We start from the raw sequence: 16626 nt of genomic DNA on the forward strand, positions 1-16626 counted from the left end.
TCGTTCTTTTGCACTTCATACCTCCTTATTTGAGCTCGTCTTTCGATGGCCTCTGTGTTACATCTTCGGTCTTCTTCTTCACATTCTTTTCTCCCAAGATGCATCTCTTCAAGGCGTGCTTCACCAGAACGGTACAGAAGCGGGAGGAGTTGTTTTTAGCAGAAAATGCTTTTGCTTCAGTTGTGGTTTTGTTTGTCTGGGAACCGGATTTTATTGGAGCAAAAACAGTTTTCCGGTTGTTTCGGTGTGCAGCAGAATGTTCAGTTTATATATTTCTATATTTCCATCCAAATGTGAGTTTTGTAAAACGTAACGCTTGCAAACCAAAGGCAGTTTGTTACCGGTTTCATTTCGAAGTTGCTCAGAAGAACACGCTTCTGTGGCGCTTATTGAAATCCCTGCAGCTGCACGCTCAGTGTTGATGTTTTCTGTGCAGAAAGGAGAATCCAGAAACAGCAGAGGAAGCATCGACAGAGAGGACGGCACACTCCAAACACCGGTCAGTCCCAGTGCCCGGGTTCAAACGGGTCAAACGGAGGTGACGTAGAGTCTTGGATTAGCTCGGAGGGCAGGACACTGAGATAATGGAGGGTTTTATGGCGACTGACGGGCGGTGTGAAAAACTGTGGAAGTATTTCTGTTTGTGTGCCTCGAAGGGCACTGCCTACATACCAACAAGGCAACCACAGAGCACCCAGGGGAACCTGAAACTCAGCTTCAGCCTGATTTCCTCTCCACAGCTAAAGCTTTGCTGGGAGAGATCATCAGAATCAACTCAGAGTGTACTCGAGTCAGAGGCCGTCTTATAGTACTGATAGGACATCAAATATTAGTGATTCTCATCAAGTGTCACCATCTTTGTCTGCACAGGGTGGAACTCCAAACATCTACCAGCCTGTCAGGGATCCAGGTGAGAAAATCGAACCTTTTTTTTTATAAATAGTCACATCATACTGCAAAAATATGACGTCAGAAGTAAAAAGCGTCGCTTGTGACATCTTATTAGAGGAGGAATGTACTGATTTAGTAATTGCAGCTAAAACGGAAGCATTAAAAATCCTTTATTTGTTATTTTTTATCAAGTGAGTGGTAAGCTTTTATTTTTAATCTCACATAGTTGATTCCTTCTTAAATCCATCCCTCGTTACATTACTCTAACTAAAGTATATATGTAAAAGAAGAGAAATATTTTACTTCTAAATGTGGTAAAAAAATAAATAAGCCAATGATAAGCAGGAAATACTGAATATTTAAAAAGTCAAACAGTGTAAATAAATAAAAGCAGGACTACAGAACTGTATGCATCTGTTTTAGGGTTTAGGGTTTTAAAGGGACATTTCTTTTTTTTTTTTTGCAGAACATGTAGCCCCCCCTAAGAAGCCGCCCCGCCCTGGAGCTCCGGGTCACCCCGTGAACCCGGCCGGTCTCTGTCCCGTGGACAGCTACAATGAGGGGGTGAAGGTACGTATGAACACATGGGCTCTTTAATATTGTGACGTTTTACTGCACTGATTTGGACACTTATTTTGTCGTTCCCCCCTGACTAAGTTTTTTATTTAAATATTTCCCATCATGCTCGTGGGTTTTACGCTGTCCCTCGCTGTGCTTCGGTTGGCTCCAGCCTAACGTTCTTCCCTTCCTCTCTCCCCCTTTTTTCACACTTCTCCTCCTCACTCTGTTACGATCATTCCCTCAACACGTTATCGTCCCGTTTTCCCCTCATCGTCCACCTGCCTCTCGTTTTACACCCTTCCATGTCCAAACCTTCCCAAACGTCTTCCCTCTGTCCCCACTTCCACGCAAAAACACAACTCCGCTCTGCTCGTAGCCGTGGAGGGTAAGCAGACCCGCGTGTTCCTGTCACCGCGGTAGAGTTTAGTTCACTTTTAGTCGCCATCGTTTCCATCTGCAAACGGCTTTAATCGATGTAAGTCTTAGCTGTTTGTCTTCACCAGAGACGATTCAAAAAAAAAAAAATGTGGGATAGAAAAGAACTTGAGGCTGCCACTAATATGAAAATGAGCTGCTATTTTTTATAGAGGTTTTGTTTCTTTTTTGCAGAAGTTTTGAGGATTTCTGGTGAAGAAAAACTTGAAAACGTGTCAGATGTAAAAAAAACAATCTGTCACAGAAAAGGCAACTAAAGCTGCAGTGAAGTGATCCGTTTGTGTTAGCTCAGCACATTTAGTGCAATAAACAAATTACTAGCAGCAGAACTTCTCTACCAACCTTACAGAGATTTTTGTTTTTACATAATAATAATAATGTAGTTTTAATCAAAATCACACCTAATAACGAGGCAGTAGCTTCTTCGTTCTTATTTGTTCAAATAAAGAAAGTTCTTTCAATATTAATCAAACCAGCATTAAAGGGTTTAGTTTCTTTGACTGGTTGGGTCACAAAAAGACAAACTCAAATTAGAAATCTGTTCCTTCTTGACGATAATTCTCTCTGGAAACATGAAGCAGTTGTCTGAACTCTGAGCTCTGAGCTGAATTTCTAAAAGTGTAAAAAAAAATGCAGGTTGTACCTAACAAACTAACCTAACATTCATCTCTCTGTAGAAAACTCATCTAGTGTTAACGAGTGCACGTGAATAGAACAGAAGTGATCTTGTGTCTAGTGTTTGTTTTGTATTTGCACATCCTGCCACCTAGTGTTAGATCTCTGAAACTGCAGTCAGATTCACCATCAGCAGTTTCTGTAACATTTAAACTTAGTTTTTTCCTGACGATCTTCTTTCAAAATAACATATAGGTGCCTGTAAGAAAACTAACTTGATCAGATTCAAATGTAAAATGCGACTGAGCCGTAGCTGTGCTGTGGTTGAATTCAGCTGCAGCCCCAGGAGATCAGCCCACCGCCGACCGCCAACTTGGACCGCTCCAACGACAAGGTGTACGAGAACGTGACGGGGCTGGTTAAAGCCGTGATCGAGATGTCCAACAGGATCCAGCCCGCCGCCCCCGAGGAGTACGTCCCCATGGTGAAGGTAACGGCGCATGGAGCACGCTCCTGCGTTCGCTCGCGGCGAGCCAACACGGGTCTGAAAACACGATTTGTGTCTTTTACTGTGGCAGGAGGTGGGTCTGGCTCTGAGGACTCTGCTGGCAACCGTGGATGAAACGATCCCTGTGCTGCCGGCGAGCACACACAGAGAGGTAATCACACACACACACACACACACACACAGAGTCAGCTTTATTTACTAAACACTCCTACTGACTTATCCTGATTGAGCTTTAAAGATGATCTTATTAAATCATTTCAGAAATGTTCACGAATGGCTGCAGAGGACCACTTTATAACTCATAACCCAACTTTTTTTTACTTCTTCTGATGATAGCTTCACGTCTTTTAGAGAGAAAAACATGAAGAGTTAAAGATTTTATAAATGTGAGTCACAGTAACTCCATTATGTACCTATAAGCTCCTAATACTTAGATTTATTTTTATTTTACGTCTCATTGAGACACAAGGACTCATTTTCAAGCGAGACCAGTTTTACACAGGCAATATGATGGACAACAATAAAAACAAAGAAGCAACTTTGAATAAGCAGATGCTACTAATCTTCGTACATATGTCATTATCTGAAAACTCCTTACACTGTTGAGTCCTCCTAGAGTATTTTGACGTCACCTGTTGCTTTAGAGCCCATGCTGTCATTATATTAAAATAGTAGGTTTCAGGTTTTGTTTTCTGGTGCTTGATCTGGCAATCGTCCAGCAGCAAGACGGCTGGAGGTAAAAAGGTGCAGCGTGGGATCAGGCTGATTGTTTCTGTAACAAGTAAACCGGAAAATAAGTGTAATATCCTTTATGCAAGTCATGAAACATAATGTGTGTTTTATTTAGAATCAAGGGAATGCAGCCAGGGATTTCTATTTTCTAGCTGCTAGATCCAGTTTGGCTTCTTCTGCTGATGTTCACACACTTTGTCAACCAATAAAAAAAAAGAGTATCTGTCATTTAAACAGCTGCAGCAAAAAGGTCAGACAGATGAGGTGAAGATCTCTGTACATGTGGACCAAGGATGGGCAGACCTTAGATGAGGGGTGTCCAATCCTGGTCCTGGAGGGCCGCCATCCTGCAGGTTTTACTTGTTCCTCTGCTCCAACACACCTGATCTGAATCAATGGCTGATTAACAGGCTTCTGCAGAACATGAAGAGGTGATTAAACCACTGAATCAGGTGTGTTGGAGCAGGGAACTAAGGAAAACATGCAGGATAGTGGCCCTCGAGGACCAGGATTGGACACCCCTGCCTCAGATCTTTTATTTTCTTTTACCCTGTGAAGTTATCCCTCTTTGCTCGGCGTCTGATCTTGGCGTTTTGGATTCTCTCAGATCGAAATGGCCCAGAAGCTGCTGAATTCTGACCTGGCGGAGTTAATAGCGAAGATGAAGCTGGCGCAGCAGTACGTCATGACAAGGTACGGACAACACTTCAGTGGAAACGTTTCAGCTATCAGAAGCCGAAGTGCAAACGCAGAACCTCCGTCTTTGTTTTGCGGACAGTTTACAGAAGGACTACAAGAAGCAGATGCTGATGGCGGCTCACGCCCTGGCCGTCGACGCCAAGAACCTGCTGGACGTCATCGACCAGGCGCGGCTCAAGATGATCAGCCAGATCCGCCCACATTAGCGCAGGATGGGATCCAGGCAGTGGTTTGAAGTGAGACGGCGGGTGGACGTGTGCGCGGACGTCCTGTTGGACATGAAAGCGAGGAGCGGACGGACCGCAAACGTGACTGAAACAATCAGCTCTTTGGAAATCATCCCCAACTTCCTTCCTTCCTCTCTGGAAACAGTCATGTTTTGGTCGATGTTGTGTTTTCTACTTCCGTTGCTTTGTAGACACATGTATCCAGAGACAGAACTTTCTCGTCTTCTCTCTTTTTTTTATGATTTTTATTTGAAAATCATCCATTTAAATCCGAAGAAAGCTCGGACATAAAACTCTAATAACAGAAACTGGAACTGAAATTCCAGCTTGAAGACGATAATGAAGCCGATTTTACAACAATGGACTTTTTAAACGTGCTTTTTTTAAAAAAAACTTTAATTATTATTATTGTTGTTGTTGTTGTTGTTTTCTGCCTTGACTTTCAGTCTTCCTCTTGAACTTCATATGAGCAAAGAAGAAGGAATTACAGCACCGTCGTAACATCTCATCTCTCCCTTTAAATATCTCCTTACCTCAGGTGGCAGATTGTTTTTTAAACTCTTTTTATAACAGACAAAATAGGTGTCACTTTTTAAGTTAATTCACATAAATATGCACAGAAGCTCTATATTTAACACACTTCCGAGTTACGTGAACTTAGGAGAGGTATTGTTGAGGGGAGAGGGTGAAACTATAAAATACATAGATGTTTTTTTGTATCAGATAATCTACATTTATCTAAAACAGACTGTTTAACTCTTAACAAGGCTCAACATGAGATGAGACTTTGACATTTTATTTAAAAGAAAACTTGAAGATTTGACAAACTAAAGCCATATATAATAATATATCAGAGAGGGTGAGGGCTCACCCGGTCCTGTTTTTCCCTCGACAGCCTTCAGTGTTTTTTTGTCGTTACTATTTTTCTAAACATGAGCTGGGAGGGAAACTTTGGAGAACAGAGAGGTAATTTAGTCTGATTTTTATTTGTTGTAGTTGGATTGGACTCGAAGGTAAATGTAGCTGAGCCATGCCCCTAAAGACCCGTGATGAATCCTAAATTCAGGAATATTTACACAAGAAACATCCAGCTTTTTAAATGCAATTATCAGGATCGCTCTTATAGATTTTGGATTTGGATGAAGGGGATTGTAATATAATTGTCTCTTGCTCTCATCATGTTTTTCTACTCCATTTCCCTTCCTTCCTTCATTGGAGTTATTTATATATTTTATACGTCTGTTAAATGTCCTCTGTCCTCCCCGGTTTCCTCTCTGTTCCCTCTCCTCTGTGGTGAGCAGGATTCTCAGGAAGGAGACGCCTGTATAGTTGCTAAACCGAGCAAATAAAACACTGTTATTAAGAAGAAGCTGTTGTTTTTCGTTCCTTTAAACTCAATAAACTACCTGTTCAGATTGTGGCGGATGCTTTTTATCGCCACAAACCTTTTAGTTCTGTTCTTTTAAAACATTTTGGAAACTATTTCCAACTATTTCAAAATGCTGTTAAAATGCTTTTATGGAGTATTACTGTAAAATAAAGGGCTCATTTACCCATAAGTGCTAGTTGTTTAAGTAACAGTATTTATAACAAAAATTGAAATTAGCAGGATATTAAGAAAAGCAGAATAATTGCAACTGTTACTCATTTTGTTTTTAAAATAGTGATAATAAACTACTAATAAACTACTTTAAGAAAAGATAGTCATTTCTATGCTAAGCTAACTGTTAGAAGCGTTAGATTTTATCAGCTGGCTGTTTAGGTTTTATGCTAAGCCAAAAAGATGGCAACATTTAATGGTAAAATAGAAAAAGTGTTTCCGCCTGGTTTCGAACCGGGGACCTTTCGCGTGTTAGGCGAACGTGATAACCACTACACTACGGAAAATGTTCATAATGTGCAAAAGATGAGTTACTTGGATCTAATTATGCTAAGTATTTACTAGTCATTTGTACCTAGGATTTTATGACCAAAAATAAAACCATGTTTCCGCCCGGTTTCGAACCGGGGTCCAAAAGCAACGTGATAACCACTACTCTACGGAAACTGTTATACCTGCGTAAAAGATAGTTTGGTTGGATCTGATTACGCTAAACGTTCATTGGTCGTTTGTACCCAGGATTTTATAACCAAAAATGAAATATTGTTTCCGCCCGGTTTCGAACCGGGGACCTTTCGCGTGTTAGGCGAACGTGATAACCACTACACTACGGAAACTGTTACGATCATGTAATAGATAGGTGGGTTGAATCTAACTACGCTTAATATTTATTAGTTGTGTAAACCCAGGTTTTTAAACCAAAGAACATGTTTCCGCCCGGTTTCGAACCGGGGACCTTTCGCGTGTGAGGCGAACGTGATAACCACTACACTACGGAAACCCATGACAGCTGAAAACCAGACAACTCAATAAAAATGGTGACCAAAACGGACCTCGGAAAGACCTATTTTTCTTCTTACTTTGGCTTCCGTTACTTACTTTTGCTGACATGTTGTAACTCGGGTCACATTGTTGCAGAGGAGTTATTCAGAGAGAAATAAACGTTTTGATATTTGTTCGTAGAGGAACCTTCGAGGTCCATGTTAGCGGATGCAGAATACTTTTCAAAGTAAAAGTCTGCATTTTTTTTTTTTCCTCAATTCGACCACCTATTAGTCACGACATGTCTTAACTGGATTAATTAAAAACAGATGCTTAAAACGTTCGTTTTAAATACACATTTTCATTATTACTGTCCTAAAAAGGGACAAAACGGGTTAATAAAAACGTCACCATGGTTACCAGGATATAGTTACCAATCACAAAATGGAGCTGCAGCTAAACGTCCCATTAAACTTTATCACACATGCGAGCAACACTGAGTTATAATTTCAGCTCATTTACTATCTCCCACATCACCGCGGACCAGTTAATTCACTAAATCTGTTATATTAACAACCGACTCAAACTAAACTTTATTTTTAAAGAAACAACATACAACTAGCTATAAATAGTATAATTGTAATGTGCCATGTAGAATCTTGCATACAGAAAAAACAAGCAGACAATCAGTTGTTTTTTTAAACATTTTTTATTGTGTTTTCTTAGAAAAACAGTTTTAATCGAAGAGACCGAAGCCCATGTCGTCGTCAGACTCCTCAGACTCTTCCTTCTTCTCTTCTTTCTTCTCCTCCTCTTTAGCTGTGGAGATAAATACGATTTAAAGGTTAACAGGCAGTTTGGACACGGCAGCAATAGCAGTCAGTGCTCAGCCCTGTGATAAAACATGTTTTTATTATATATATATATATATATATATATATATCCCATCACTTGGGGAAACACCTTAAACACAACAGCATAGAGCAGTTTCAGTAGCCGTTTAATTTACAAGCACAACCTGTAACTATTACAGCCGTATGTGTCATTCTACAACCGATATCAGGAAATCTCCACGCGGTTACCTGGAGCGTCACCACCAGCAGCGGGCGCTCCGGCAGTGGGGGCGCCAGCTGGAGCTCCACCTCCGGCTCCAACGTTGCAGATCAGGCTGCCGATGTCAATGCTGGAAAGAGCCTACAAAATAAAAAAAAAGCAATCACATCATTTTTATTCATCCACTAATTTATATGGTTAAAGATTTATTACAGTACATAACATTATGGGACGAAGCAAGCCTTTGTTCAAATGCTTTGCAAACATTACAAAGTTCACTAACTTCTTATGTTGCGCTTTTATTATGGCTGCTTGTTCAGAAATGTCAAACACCCACACATTAATGTGCAGCTTTAAAATTGACATTTGTGTTAACGCTTGTGTGCTGCTTCAAATAATAAACTTTTAATCACGCATGCTGCAACAAACAAAATCAGAACTAGTTTTTTTCGGTTTCTGCCATTAATAATATTGCATAGAAAATAAATTTTATCTCTAAGAGGTGGGCCGTGTTGGTGGCATGTTCCTACCCAACACACACACACAAAAAAATCTATGGTCGCTTTTCTTCTGGTTCAGTCTTTTTTAAATCTTTCCAGCTGCTCTTGGGTCAAAAATGACCCACGGTCTCAGTTTTTAAATCAGAGGAGTAAAGCAGGACAGCAGAGGAGTAAAGCATTTATGTTGTTTTTGTTTTATGCGAAAAACTGAATTCACTTTTGGTATCGTTGCTGACAGAACTTGTCAAAAAGCAGCTAAATTGAAGTACATCTAATAGAGGAATTTATCACCCAGACCCACTGATCTAGGTGTATAAATAGGTAATTTTTTTTGAGAAGAGGTTGTTGTTTTGCAGATGCCACTGAATATTCAGCTGCATTTGAAGCAGATCAGGACCCTCTAGACGTTCTAATACATAGACTGTAAATGTGTTTCCTTCGGTTCTTACCTTGGCGAACAGACCTGGCCAGAAAGGCTCCACAGTGACTCCTGCAGCCTTGATCAGAGCATTCAGCTTGTCCTCCTACAGACACAGAAACAGGCACTGTTATAAAAACAATATTTATCTTTAACTCACTATGTCAACACATAATGCAGATCTGCTTCCATTAACCACTTTATTATCAGACCCAAAATTAGAAACTATGAGGAACTTGTAAAAGATTAGTCTTTTTTATATTATTTTAAAAAAATATTGGGAAGAACTGGACAAATCTATACAAGACAGGTCCTCTGAACAGGTCTTAAATGATTGAGAAGAACCAATAAGTATTTGCGCAGTTTTATTTTATTTCTAATCATTAAATGCTACAAATTTCCTGCTTATGAATGCTACAAGGTTTAGCACGAAGGTGTCACACAACCACTTCAACCATAGTTGCTATAATATTGTAATAAACACGGAACAATCATGAAAAAGAATTTACTGCCGTAAGGTGCGGTGACGTCTGCCGTCAAGTGTGAGAAACTGCTGTGAAGTGTCGCAAACTTGACGTAGTGAAGAACTAATCTAAACACGAGCCGCTGTCAAACGTGTTGTTTATAAGATGGTATTTGTAAAATCTAAGAGTCACAAAGACGGATTGTACAGCCAGTTTGTCTAAAAGTTCAGCTGTCCAAATATGAAAACAAGGCCTAACGTTAAACATGCCGCCATTTTTAGCCAGTATCAAGGAGGAATATACATACACATAATGGTCCAAATGTATATTTACCCCACTCTGCATTTAAACAGAGTATGAACTATGCGTTATGAACCTTTCCGGCTGTTTCCACACGGGCTACGGGACATTGTGAGTCGGACGTCTGAGGCAACCCGGGACACTTACAGTGACGGTGACTTCATCGTCGTGGAGGATCAGAGCGGAGTAAATGCAGGCGAGCTCGGACACGGAGGCCATTGTAGATGTTGGATTTGATATCTGTGGCGTCGGATGCTTAAATTTTACGGTGCTAGTCGCCGGATTGAGGGCCTTAGCTTCGGATGAAGAACCGAGCACCTTAGGCACGTTAACTTCCTACAGCGGAAAGGGGGGAGAAAAGGGCGGGCTCTCGATATATATACGTGCGTCAGAAATGCGTAACTGTGACGTACTTACGCACAAAACGTAAAGTAGCTTTTCTTTTTGAACTACAGACCACGAGCCACAGTCTATACTGAATAAATTTGATCTATTTATATAATAATTATATAAAATCTGTGCAACAGTTCGTCTAGAATAATTACTTCTGATCTATTTTTATTATATTAAATAAAAAATCTGTACATATCTGTAAAATCAGTGGAATCAGTGCAGCTGACTTGTAATTGTGGCAGGGGTGGAAATTTAAAATTTTGTCCACCAGCCACTATGTTTTACCGGCCACTCAAATATTTTACCAGCCACTACATTTTGTTGTGACAAAAAGTTATTTCATATGATGATGATGATGATGGAGGTGGGTGGAAGCAGTACAAGCTGAACAACACTTCTTTCTGGACACTGCATGGAAATAACTAGATTTTTTCATTTTGTTTTAAACCATTAAAAGATGCATATCTGTGCATAAAAAATTCAGACAAGTAAAATTTATTTCTGTGGAGTGTTTTTGAAGTATTTTTTTGTGCTTTTGTAAGTTTTTGTATGTAAGTTGTAATGTTTTTCAGACACTTGCTGCTTTTAATGCATAGATCTATTTATGCTACCCGCTTATATTTAACAGGTAGGATATTCTGATGAAGGAAGTGATTTTTGTGGTTTTAGAAAGACCGTTAGACATAGCTGTTTAGCCGTGCTATGGTAGGAAAATCTGACGAGGAAGCCCAGATCGTCAAAACACCGGCCGTAGGCGCGAACGCACACTGACCGACGTCATTGATTTAGTTTAAAAAAACCCGTTGTTTAGCTTTTGGTTCTTCCCTCGACTACTCTTGAAAAGCAGAAAATAAAATAGCTTCTTTTCACAACACCTAATTGGTGTTAGACTGCATGTAATCTGTAGTGGATCGAGTGCATCATATGGGTTTGCAGTGAACTGTTGTGATATTTTTATGCCGGTTTACTCTGCCTGAAGTGGTATTTCGCTTTTATCTAAAAAACATTAGGGTTGAATGTTATTTAGATCATTAACTATCCAACAATTAGTTAATTTACCAACAAGTCTTTAACTCTGTTTATTCCTCTCATCATGGACAACAAGTCCTGTGAATTTGGAGACATTTGTTCTTTTTTTGCAAAAGTTATCAGGGGGGACCAAATATTTCAGCTGTCTGAAATAATCGGTTCCCCCTCTAAAACACAGGACAAAAATAATTTACAAACAACTCCTTACCTGTGTTTATTCCTCTGTATTATGATATTAATAGCACATTTTATTTTTAAAAGAATTATGTTTTTNAAAGTTATGAGTGGGGAACCAAATATTTCAGCCGTCTGAAATAATCGGTTCCCCCTCTAAAACACAGGACAAAAATAATTTACCAACAACTCCTTACCTGTGTTTATTCCTCTGTATTATGATATTATTAACACATTTTATTTTTAAAAGAATATTTTTTTGTTTTTTTAATGAAAAATATTTGCCCCTCTAAACAATTCTGTTAATAGATAAGTCATTATTTACGGAGACGCAGGGGGAACCGTATCTGATGGGGAAACGCGGCTCGACGTAACAGCAGCAACTCGAGCACATTGCTGCCCCCTATATGTCAGGAGGACAAATAACACCTTTTCTCTATAATTTACAGATTTATATGCAATTATCTTTTCTACCGTTCAATATCTAATATATAATATCTGATATTATAATTTCAACACCTTCAATAATGTTGCTACAAATGACTGATGTTCACATATTTTTAAAATAAGTTGCATAAAATAAAATGCTTGTTTTTTATGTCCCTTTATGACGTGCATGAGAAAAATGCTCACTGCAATCAAAATTGTTACTTATTCATAGTTTTGTTTTTATTTCATTTAAATCAAAAACACAAAAATTACAATAATTTTAAACATTTCAAGGCAAATCCTGGCAATTTTGCTCCAGCTACATTTAGCTTGAGACAAATTATAAACTGGCCCTTTTCTGTCCAGAGCTCCTCGAATCAGAATGAGTATAATGGGTACATGAATTCCTTTTACAATATGTTTTACTTCAGCGGAACAATTAAATAAACGTAACTACATAAGGAAATCAAAATATGATGCGTAAATCCAGAGGTTTTAATACTTTCCTTAAGTCTTAGCATCACAGTTTCTTCCAAAATGTCAGTATCTACTTCAAACATTACATGAATTTGAGCTGCACAACCAAAGCTCACAAACCGCCCAAAGAAATCACTCACACTTTTGGCACTAATAGAATTTCTTGGCCCAGATGTGTAAGAAAAAAGGAGGAGAGAATAAAAAAGAACTCAAAACCTGTGAAATTTCAAATACAGAGGAATGCAGAAAACAGGACAGCTCTCAGTGTGCCTTCTTGTTTTATAGTGAAAAAAATAATAATATACAGGACGGGGGAAAAAAACACCAATTTACCCATGAATGCTGCTGGAACGTTTAAAGGGAAAATTAGGGAATTTCTTTATTATTATGTTACTGAGCTTAAAGAGAACTTCAAAAATCTTTAACTTGAAGTTGCATTAAAATCTTCAGTCAGACATAATTTGCTTGTATTAAAAAGAACTTTCCCGATTCCATTCTCAGATTACTTTAAATATACACACAAATTGTTTTTGCCTTTAAATATTGAGCTTAAAAGGATTTTCCAAGCATTGGTCCCGAAACAGAGACTGGTCATTATTGTCTTGAATATTGTTTTCCATTGAATTTCAGTTAGAAACTGTAAATTAAACCGTTTATTCCTTTTGATAAATATGAATCAAACAGAATTTTTGGGACTCTTGTCAGTGTGGCAATCCAGTAATCTGCGTAACGAGCAGCGTCTGAAATGTTGCCTTACAAGCTGCTCAAAGACGCCTTTTCTAGGCTGTTTTGTCAGGACAACAGATTTAGCGTTACTGTTTCTCGTGCCCCACGATGCACTGCAAAACGTAAAGAACATCTCCTCACTGTACAAAGGCAAAACAAGCAGAAGCCGATTGTTGAATCAAATAAATTATCCCAGCCCATTAGATTAGATTCAGCTCAGTTATGTTTGTAAAAGTCGCAGTGCAACATTAAATCACTGCGGCTTTGCAGGAAGTAAAATTAATAATCGTAGCTGTTTTCATCAGAGCAGAACTTAAATAAATCAAATTTCTATCTACTGACTGTGTGGATCCATCATGCTGCAACGCCGTGTTTCTACAGTAGCCCAGAATGGACAAACCAAACACTGGCAGCATAAAGGGCCTTCCTTTCGCTGCTTTTAAGTTTGGAGCAGCCGTAGAGGAGGGCGACGTGCGAGGGTGTTCAGATGCTTGCAACCGTCCAGCTTTGCCACTAGATGTCAGCAGAGCCTCAGTGGACGAGAGCGGAAACGTCAATCTCCACAGATCATAGGAGTCCGTGAGGAATGCTTTTCTACTCCTTGTGAGGCTTCCCTTTAGGTTTTTCATCATACGAAATGCCATATTCATTGACTCGAGTTCTGTCCACTGGGTAGAGCCTGGAGAGGGGAAGAGAAAAAGGGGTCTTAATTGGAATATTATGTACTTTTGTTGGTTGTTTGTGTGTGTGTGTGTGTGTGTGTGTGTACCATCTCTGGTAAAGGTAAATGAGAAAAACCACGTCGTCTCTGAAGCAGGCCAGTCTGTGAGATGTTGGCATGGTGATGATGAAGGCAAATACATCATCAATAAAGGTATTAAATGCCTGCAAACAGTAAAAATCTATTATTTCGGCACTAGTCAACAAAATAAGGCATTTAACAAAAACAGAAATCAAAACACACACACAAAAAAAGGTTTGTCGTAGAACTGTCTTGTGAATATATACTCTTATGGCTCTTCACCCATTTGCCACATGAAATGAAGTAATTCAACAAAAGGAACAGTGTTCTCACCTTGTACATAAAGGCCTTCCAGGGCAGGTGAGCCACAGACTTCAGCTGTTACAGAAATAATTGAACATCACTTACAGGATAAAAGCAGAAAAGCAAATGCACTGAAGTGGAGAAACTTTCAAGAGTGTCTGAACGATTACTGGTCAAAGAGCGGCCCTTTCTCTTTGACCTTAAGCCGTATTTTTGTCTTTAAGAAAAAAAGAAAAACTCACCTTGTAGTTGACAAACAGCTGAGGCAGCATGAAGAGGAAACCAAAGGCATACACCCCTGCAATTGTTTTTACAGTAGAAACAGATTTATTGTGGATAATTTTGATAGATTGTGATTTTTGCATCAGGGTAATTTTTAAAAAAGGCACTTTTTATAAACAGCAAATGCAGCTGAGGGAGTTAAAGTGTTTAATTTAGTGGTTTATTTTGTAATCAGTGCACTCAGAGTAAAAAGTAGCTCACCGTTCACCAAGCTGTTGATCAACCACGAGTACCAGCTAAAAGAGAAAACAGGTAATTGATTAAACAATTAATACAACTGATTCAAATGAACACGGTCCACGCCTACCTTTTATATCGGAGGAAAATCAGAGCGTAGACTGCTCCTCCGATACACAGTGGGTACAGGAGGTATGAGAGGTACTTCATGGCCTGAGCCCAACACAAAACAAACACAAATGAGCCTAAAAGCTCCTTTTATTGGATTAGATGGAGCCTGAGTGAGTCAGCCTTTTCTTACCAGAGTATCATATTCTTCTGTTCTTCTTTCTGATTCATCTAACTTTCCAAACTGTGTCAAAGAAAGCAAACACACACACACATTTTACAGCTGTGAAGTCATATCACAACTTATATCTACATTAAATTCACTTCAAGGCTGATCATATTTCCTGTAAGTAGAATTGTGCCGTCTATACTACTGAATAAAAACATTTCATTTCGAACCACAGTTCTAATTCTATTATTTATTCAACAGTAGCTTAGTGTAAAAGTTTAAAGGAGAACAACAGAAAGAAGCACTGATGGTTCAAACATGAAAATAACGAGGGGACGCCTACAGTTTATGGCAGGTAATGAAAATAAAGACACAAAAGATGTTTTGAAACTGCAGTTTTTAAGTTTCCTGGATATCTAAGAACCGTCTACAACAGGGGTGTCCAATCCTGGTCCTGGAGGGTCACCATCCTGCAGGTTTTACTTGTTTCTCTGCTCCAACACACCTGATTTGAATCAATGGGTGATTAACAGGCTTCTGCAGAACATGAAGAGGTGATTTAACCACTGAATCAGGTGTGTTGGAGCAGAGAAACAAGTAAAACCTGCAGGATTGTGGCCCTCAAGGAAAACTGACTGCATGTTCTCCTGAACAGTATCTGCCACATCTATATCTATATACAATATCTATAATTGTGAAAAGATGACTTCACACCTACCAGGAATGTTGGTTTGCCTCCTTTCCAGAAAACCTGGATTTTAAAGGCCTTCTTCACTTTCCACACCTGCAAAAACGACAGTAAAACGTGTCATTTATTATTTAAACATCACATAATAATCAAAAATATACTACAGGCTGTTTTAAAACTCCTTTGAGTTTGTTGTTCCTGCAATAATTTAGAAATTCTGAGGCGGGTTTTAGGTTTGGCTGAAATGGATGAAAAAATATGTTACTTCTGGTCACAAAGAATCATCGTCTTCTGTAGTATTATTGCAGTTAAATGTGTGTGTGTGTGTGTGTGTGTGTTTACTTCAATGATGGAGCCGATCCCAGCTGGTATGAGCACAAGGAGGCTTGTCTGCTCGTCGAACAAATAGAGAAAAATCACTATGGTGCTGAAACATCTCCACAGCACTGAAAGAGAACATGAGAACAGAAAACATACTGCAGCTTCAGTTCTGTCTATGTTTTATTAAAAAAAAAAAAAAAAGGATCCATAACGTTCTGATTACAGCAGCATTCTCTCTAGATGCAACCTTACTCAGTAGAAAACATTTTAGTGACAAGAGCTTTTAGTCACAGTAATGTTTTTCTTCCTGATATAAAACTTTTACACATTTAATTCCCCTCAGAGTCTTATACAGCAAAGAGAAGAGAAATAAAAACGATGAGCAAAATCCTTCAGGTTAATTAACACACATAAACTCGAGATTTCCGCGCTGTAAATAAATGATTAGTTTATGACAAAATCCCAAACCCTCCATTACTCTGAAATGATTAAGGTGAGCAGAAGGACGCAAAATGCAACATCTGGGCACACAGCAGCCCAGACTTCCTGAATCCCATTCAGCACGAACGCACAGATGATGCCTCGTTCCTCGCCGGTTCACTTGTTTTACACGTCTTCCAAAAAAGGTTTATTACAGGCTGACAAGAACACCCTGTAACGCGCAGCCTGCTCAGCTCGTAAACAGAAACCCGCAGCTGTTCACTCTGCGCCGGTGAGAGGGAACGAGAGAGCCGTGGAATCACCTACCTGCTTTACTGGACATTCCCACCATGCTTTTCTTCTGCTTCCAGAAGCTGATGTCGTTTTTGAAAGCCAGGAAGTCAAAGAGGAGCTGGTGGGGGG

General features: G+C 39.3%; 3 protein-coding genes and 3 non-coding genes across 11 annotated transcripts in view; 1 reads left to right on the top strand and 5 right to left on the bottom strand.

Moving 5' to 3' along the window:
• Positions 1 to 6037, top strand: part of ptk2aa (protein tyrosine kinase 2aa) — a 56121-nt gene extending 50084 nt beyond the window's left edge. For all 6 annotated transcript variants that reach the window (XM_037975641.1, XM_037975640.1, XM_017423826.3 and 3 more), the window contains 7 exons: positions 437 to 499; positions 871 to 910; positions 1358 to 1461; positions 2837 to 2992; positions 3081 to 3161; positions 4350 to 4435; positions 4521 to 6037. In XM_037975641.1, the coding sequence (XP_037831569.1) occupies positions 437 to 499; positions 871 to 910; positions 1358 to 1461; positions 2837 to 2992; positions 3081 to 3161; positions 4350 to 4435; positions 4521 to 4647 (657 nt within the window). In that variant the 3' untranslated portion in view covers positions 4648 to 6037. The remainder of the gene's footprint in view (positions 1 to 436; positions 500 to 870; positions 911 to 1357; positions 1462 to 2836; positions 2993 to 3080; positions 3162 to 4349; positions 4436 to 4520) is intronic.
• A 445-nt stretch (positions 6038 to 6482) lies between these two features.
• On the bottom strand, positions 6483 to 6555 carry trnav-aac. The gene has a single exon. It is a non-coding gene; the product is annotated as a tRNA-Val (tRNA).
• Positions 6556 to 6812: 257 nt separating this feature from the next.
• Positions 6813 to 6885, bottom strand: trnav-aac. The gene has a single exon. It is a non-coding gene; the product is annotated as a tRNA-Val (tRNA).
• A 91-nt stretch (positions 6886 to 6976) lies between these two features.
• Positions 6977 to 7049, bottom strand: trnav-cac. Its single transcript has one exon. It is a non-coding gene; the product is annotated as a tRNA-Val (tRNA).
• Positions 7050 to 7720: 671 nt separating this feature from the next.
• On the bottom strand, positions 7721 to 10130 carry rplp1 (ribosomal protein, large, P1). Its single transcript, XM_017420934.3, has 4 exons — positions 9913 to 10130; positions 9033 to 9107; positions 8113 to 8224; positions 7721 to 7849 (listed from the first exon to the last, which is right to left on the bottom strand). The coding sequence occupies exons 1-4, from the start codon at positions 9982 to 9984 to the stop codon at positions 7767 to 7769; spliced, it is 342 nt and encodes a 113-aa protein (XP_017276423.1). The 5' UTR covers positions 9985 to 10130; the 3' UTR covers positions 7721 to 7766.
• Positions 10131 to 12008: 1878 nt separating this feature from the next.
• The window catches only part of clptm1l (CLPTM1 like), an 8010-nt gene continuing 3392 nt past the window's right edge, over positions 12009 to 16626 (bottom strand). Inside the window, exons 9-18 of the mRNA XM_017419687.3 lie at positions 16531 to 16615; positions 15805 to 15908; positions 15493 to 15558; positions 14799 to 14849; positions 14628 to 14710; positions 14522 to 14556; positions 14281 to 14336; positions 14069 to 14113; positions 13763 to 13878; positions 12009 to 13672 (exon numbers count right to left, since the gene is read on the bottom strand). Coding sequence (XP_017275176.1) covers positions 13588 to 13672; positions 13763 to 13878; positions 14069 to 14113; positions 14281 to 14336; positions 14522 to 14556; positions 14628 to 14710; positions 14799 to 14849; positions 15493 to 15558; positions 15805 to 15908; positions 16531 to 16615 — 726 coding nt within the window. The 3' untranslated portion in view covers positions 12009 to 13587. The remainder of the gene's footprint in view (positions 13673 to 13762; positions 13879 to 14068; positions 14114 to 14280; positions 14337 to 14521; positions 14557 to 14627; positions 14711 to 14798; positions 14850 to 15492; positions 15559 to 15804; positions 15909 to 16530; positions 16616 to 16626) is intronic.

This window comes from Kryptolebias marmoratus, linkage group LG5 (assembly GCF_001649575.2).
Source record: "Kryptolebias marmoratus isolate JLee-2015 linkage group LG5, ASM164957v2, whole genome shotgun sequence".
Taxonomy (NCBI): domain Eukaryota; kingdom Metazoa; phylum Chordata; class Actinopteri; order Cyprinodontiformes; family Rivulidae; genus Kryptolebias; species Kryptolebias marmoratus.

Excerpts from the sequence above, each read along its gene's own strand:
- rplp1 (XM_017420934.3), bottom strand. The coding sequence starts at position 9,984 with ATGGCCTCCGTGTCCGAGCTCGCCTGCATTTACTCCGCTCTGATCCTC. Across the intron at positions 8,225-9,032 it reads GGCCAGGTCTGTTCGCCAAG|GCTCTTTCCAGCATTGACAT; the intron begins GTAAGAACCGAA and ends TTTATTTTGTAG. Across the intron at positions 7,850-8,112 it reads TGCTGGTGGTGACGCTCCAG|CTAAAGAGGAGGAGAAGAAA; the intron begins GTAACCGCGTGG and ends TTATCTCCACAG.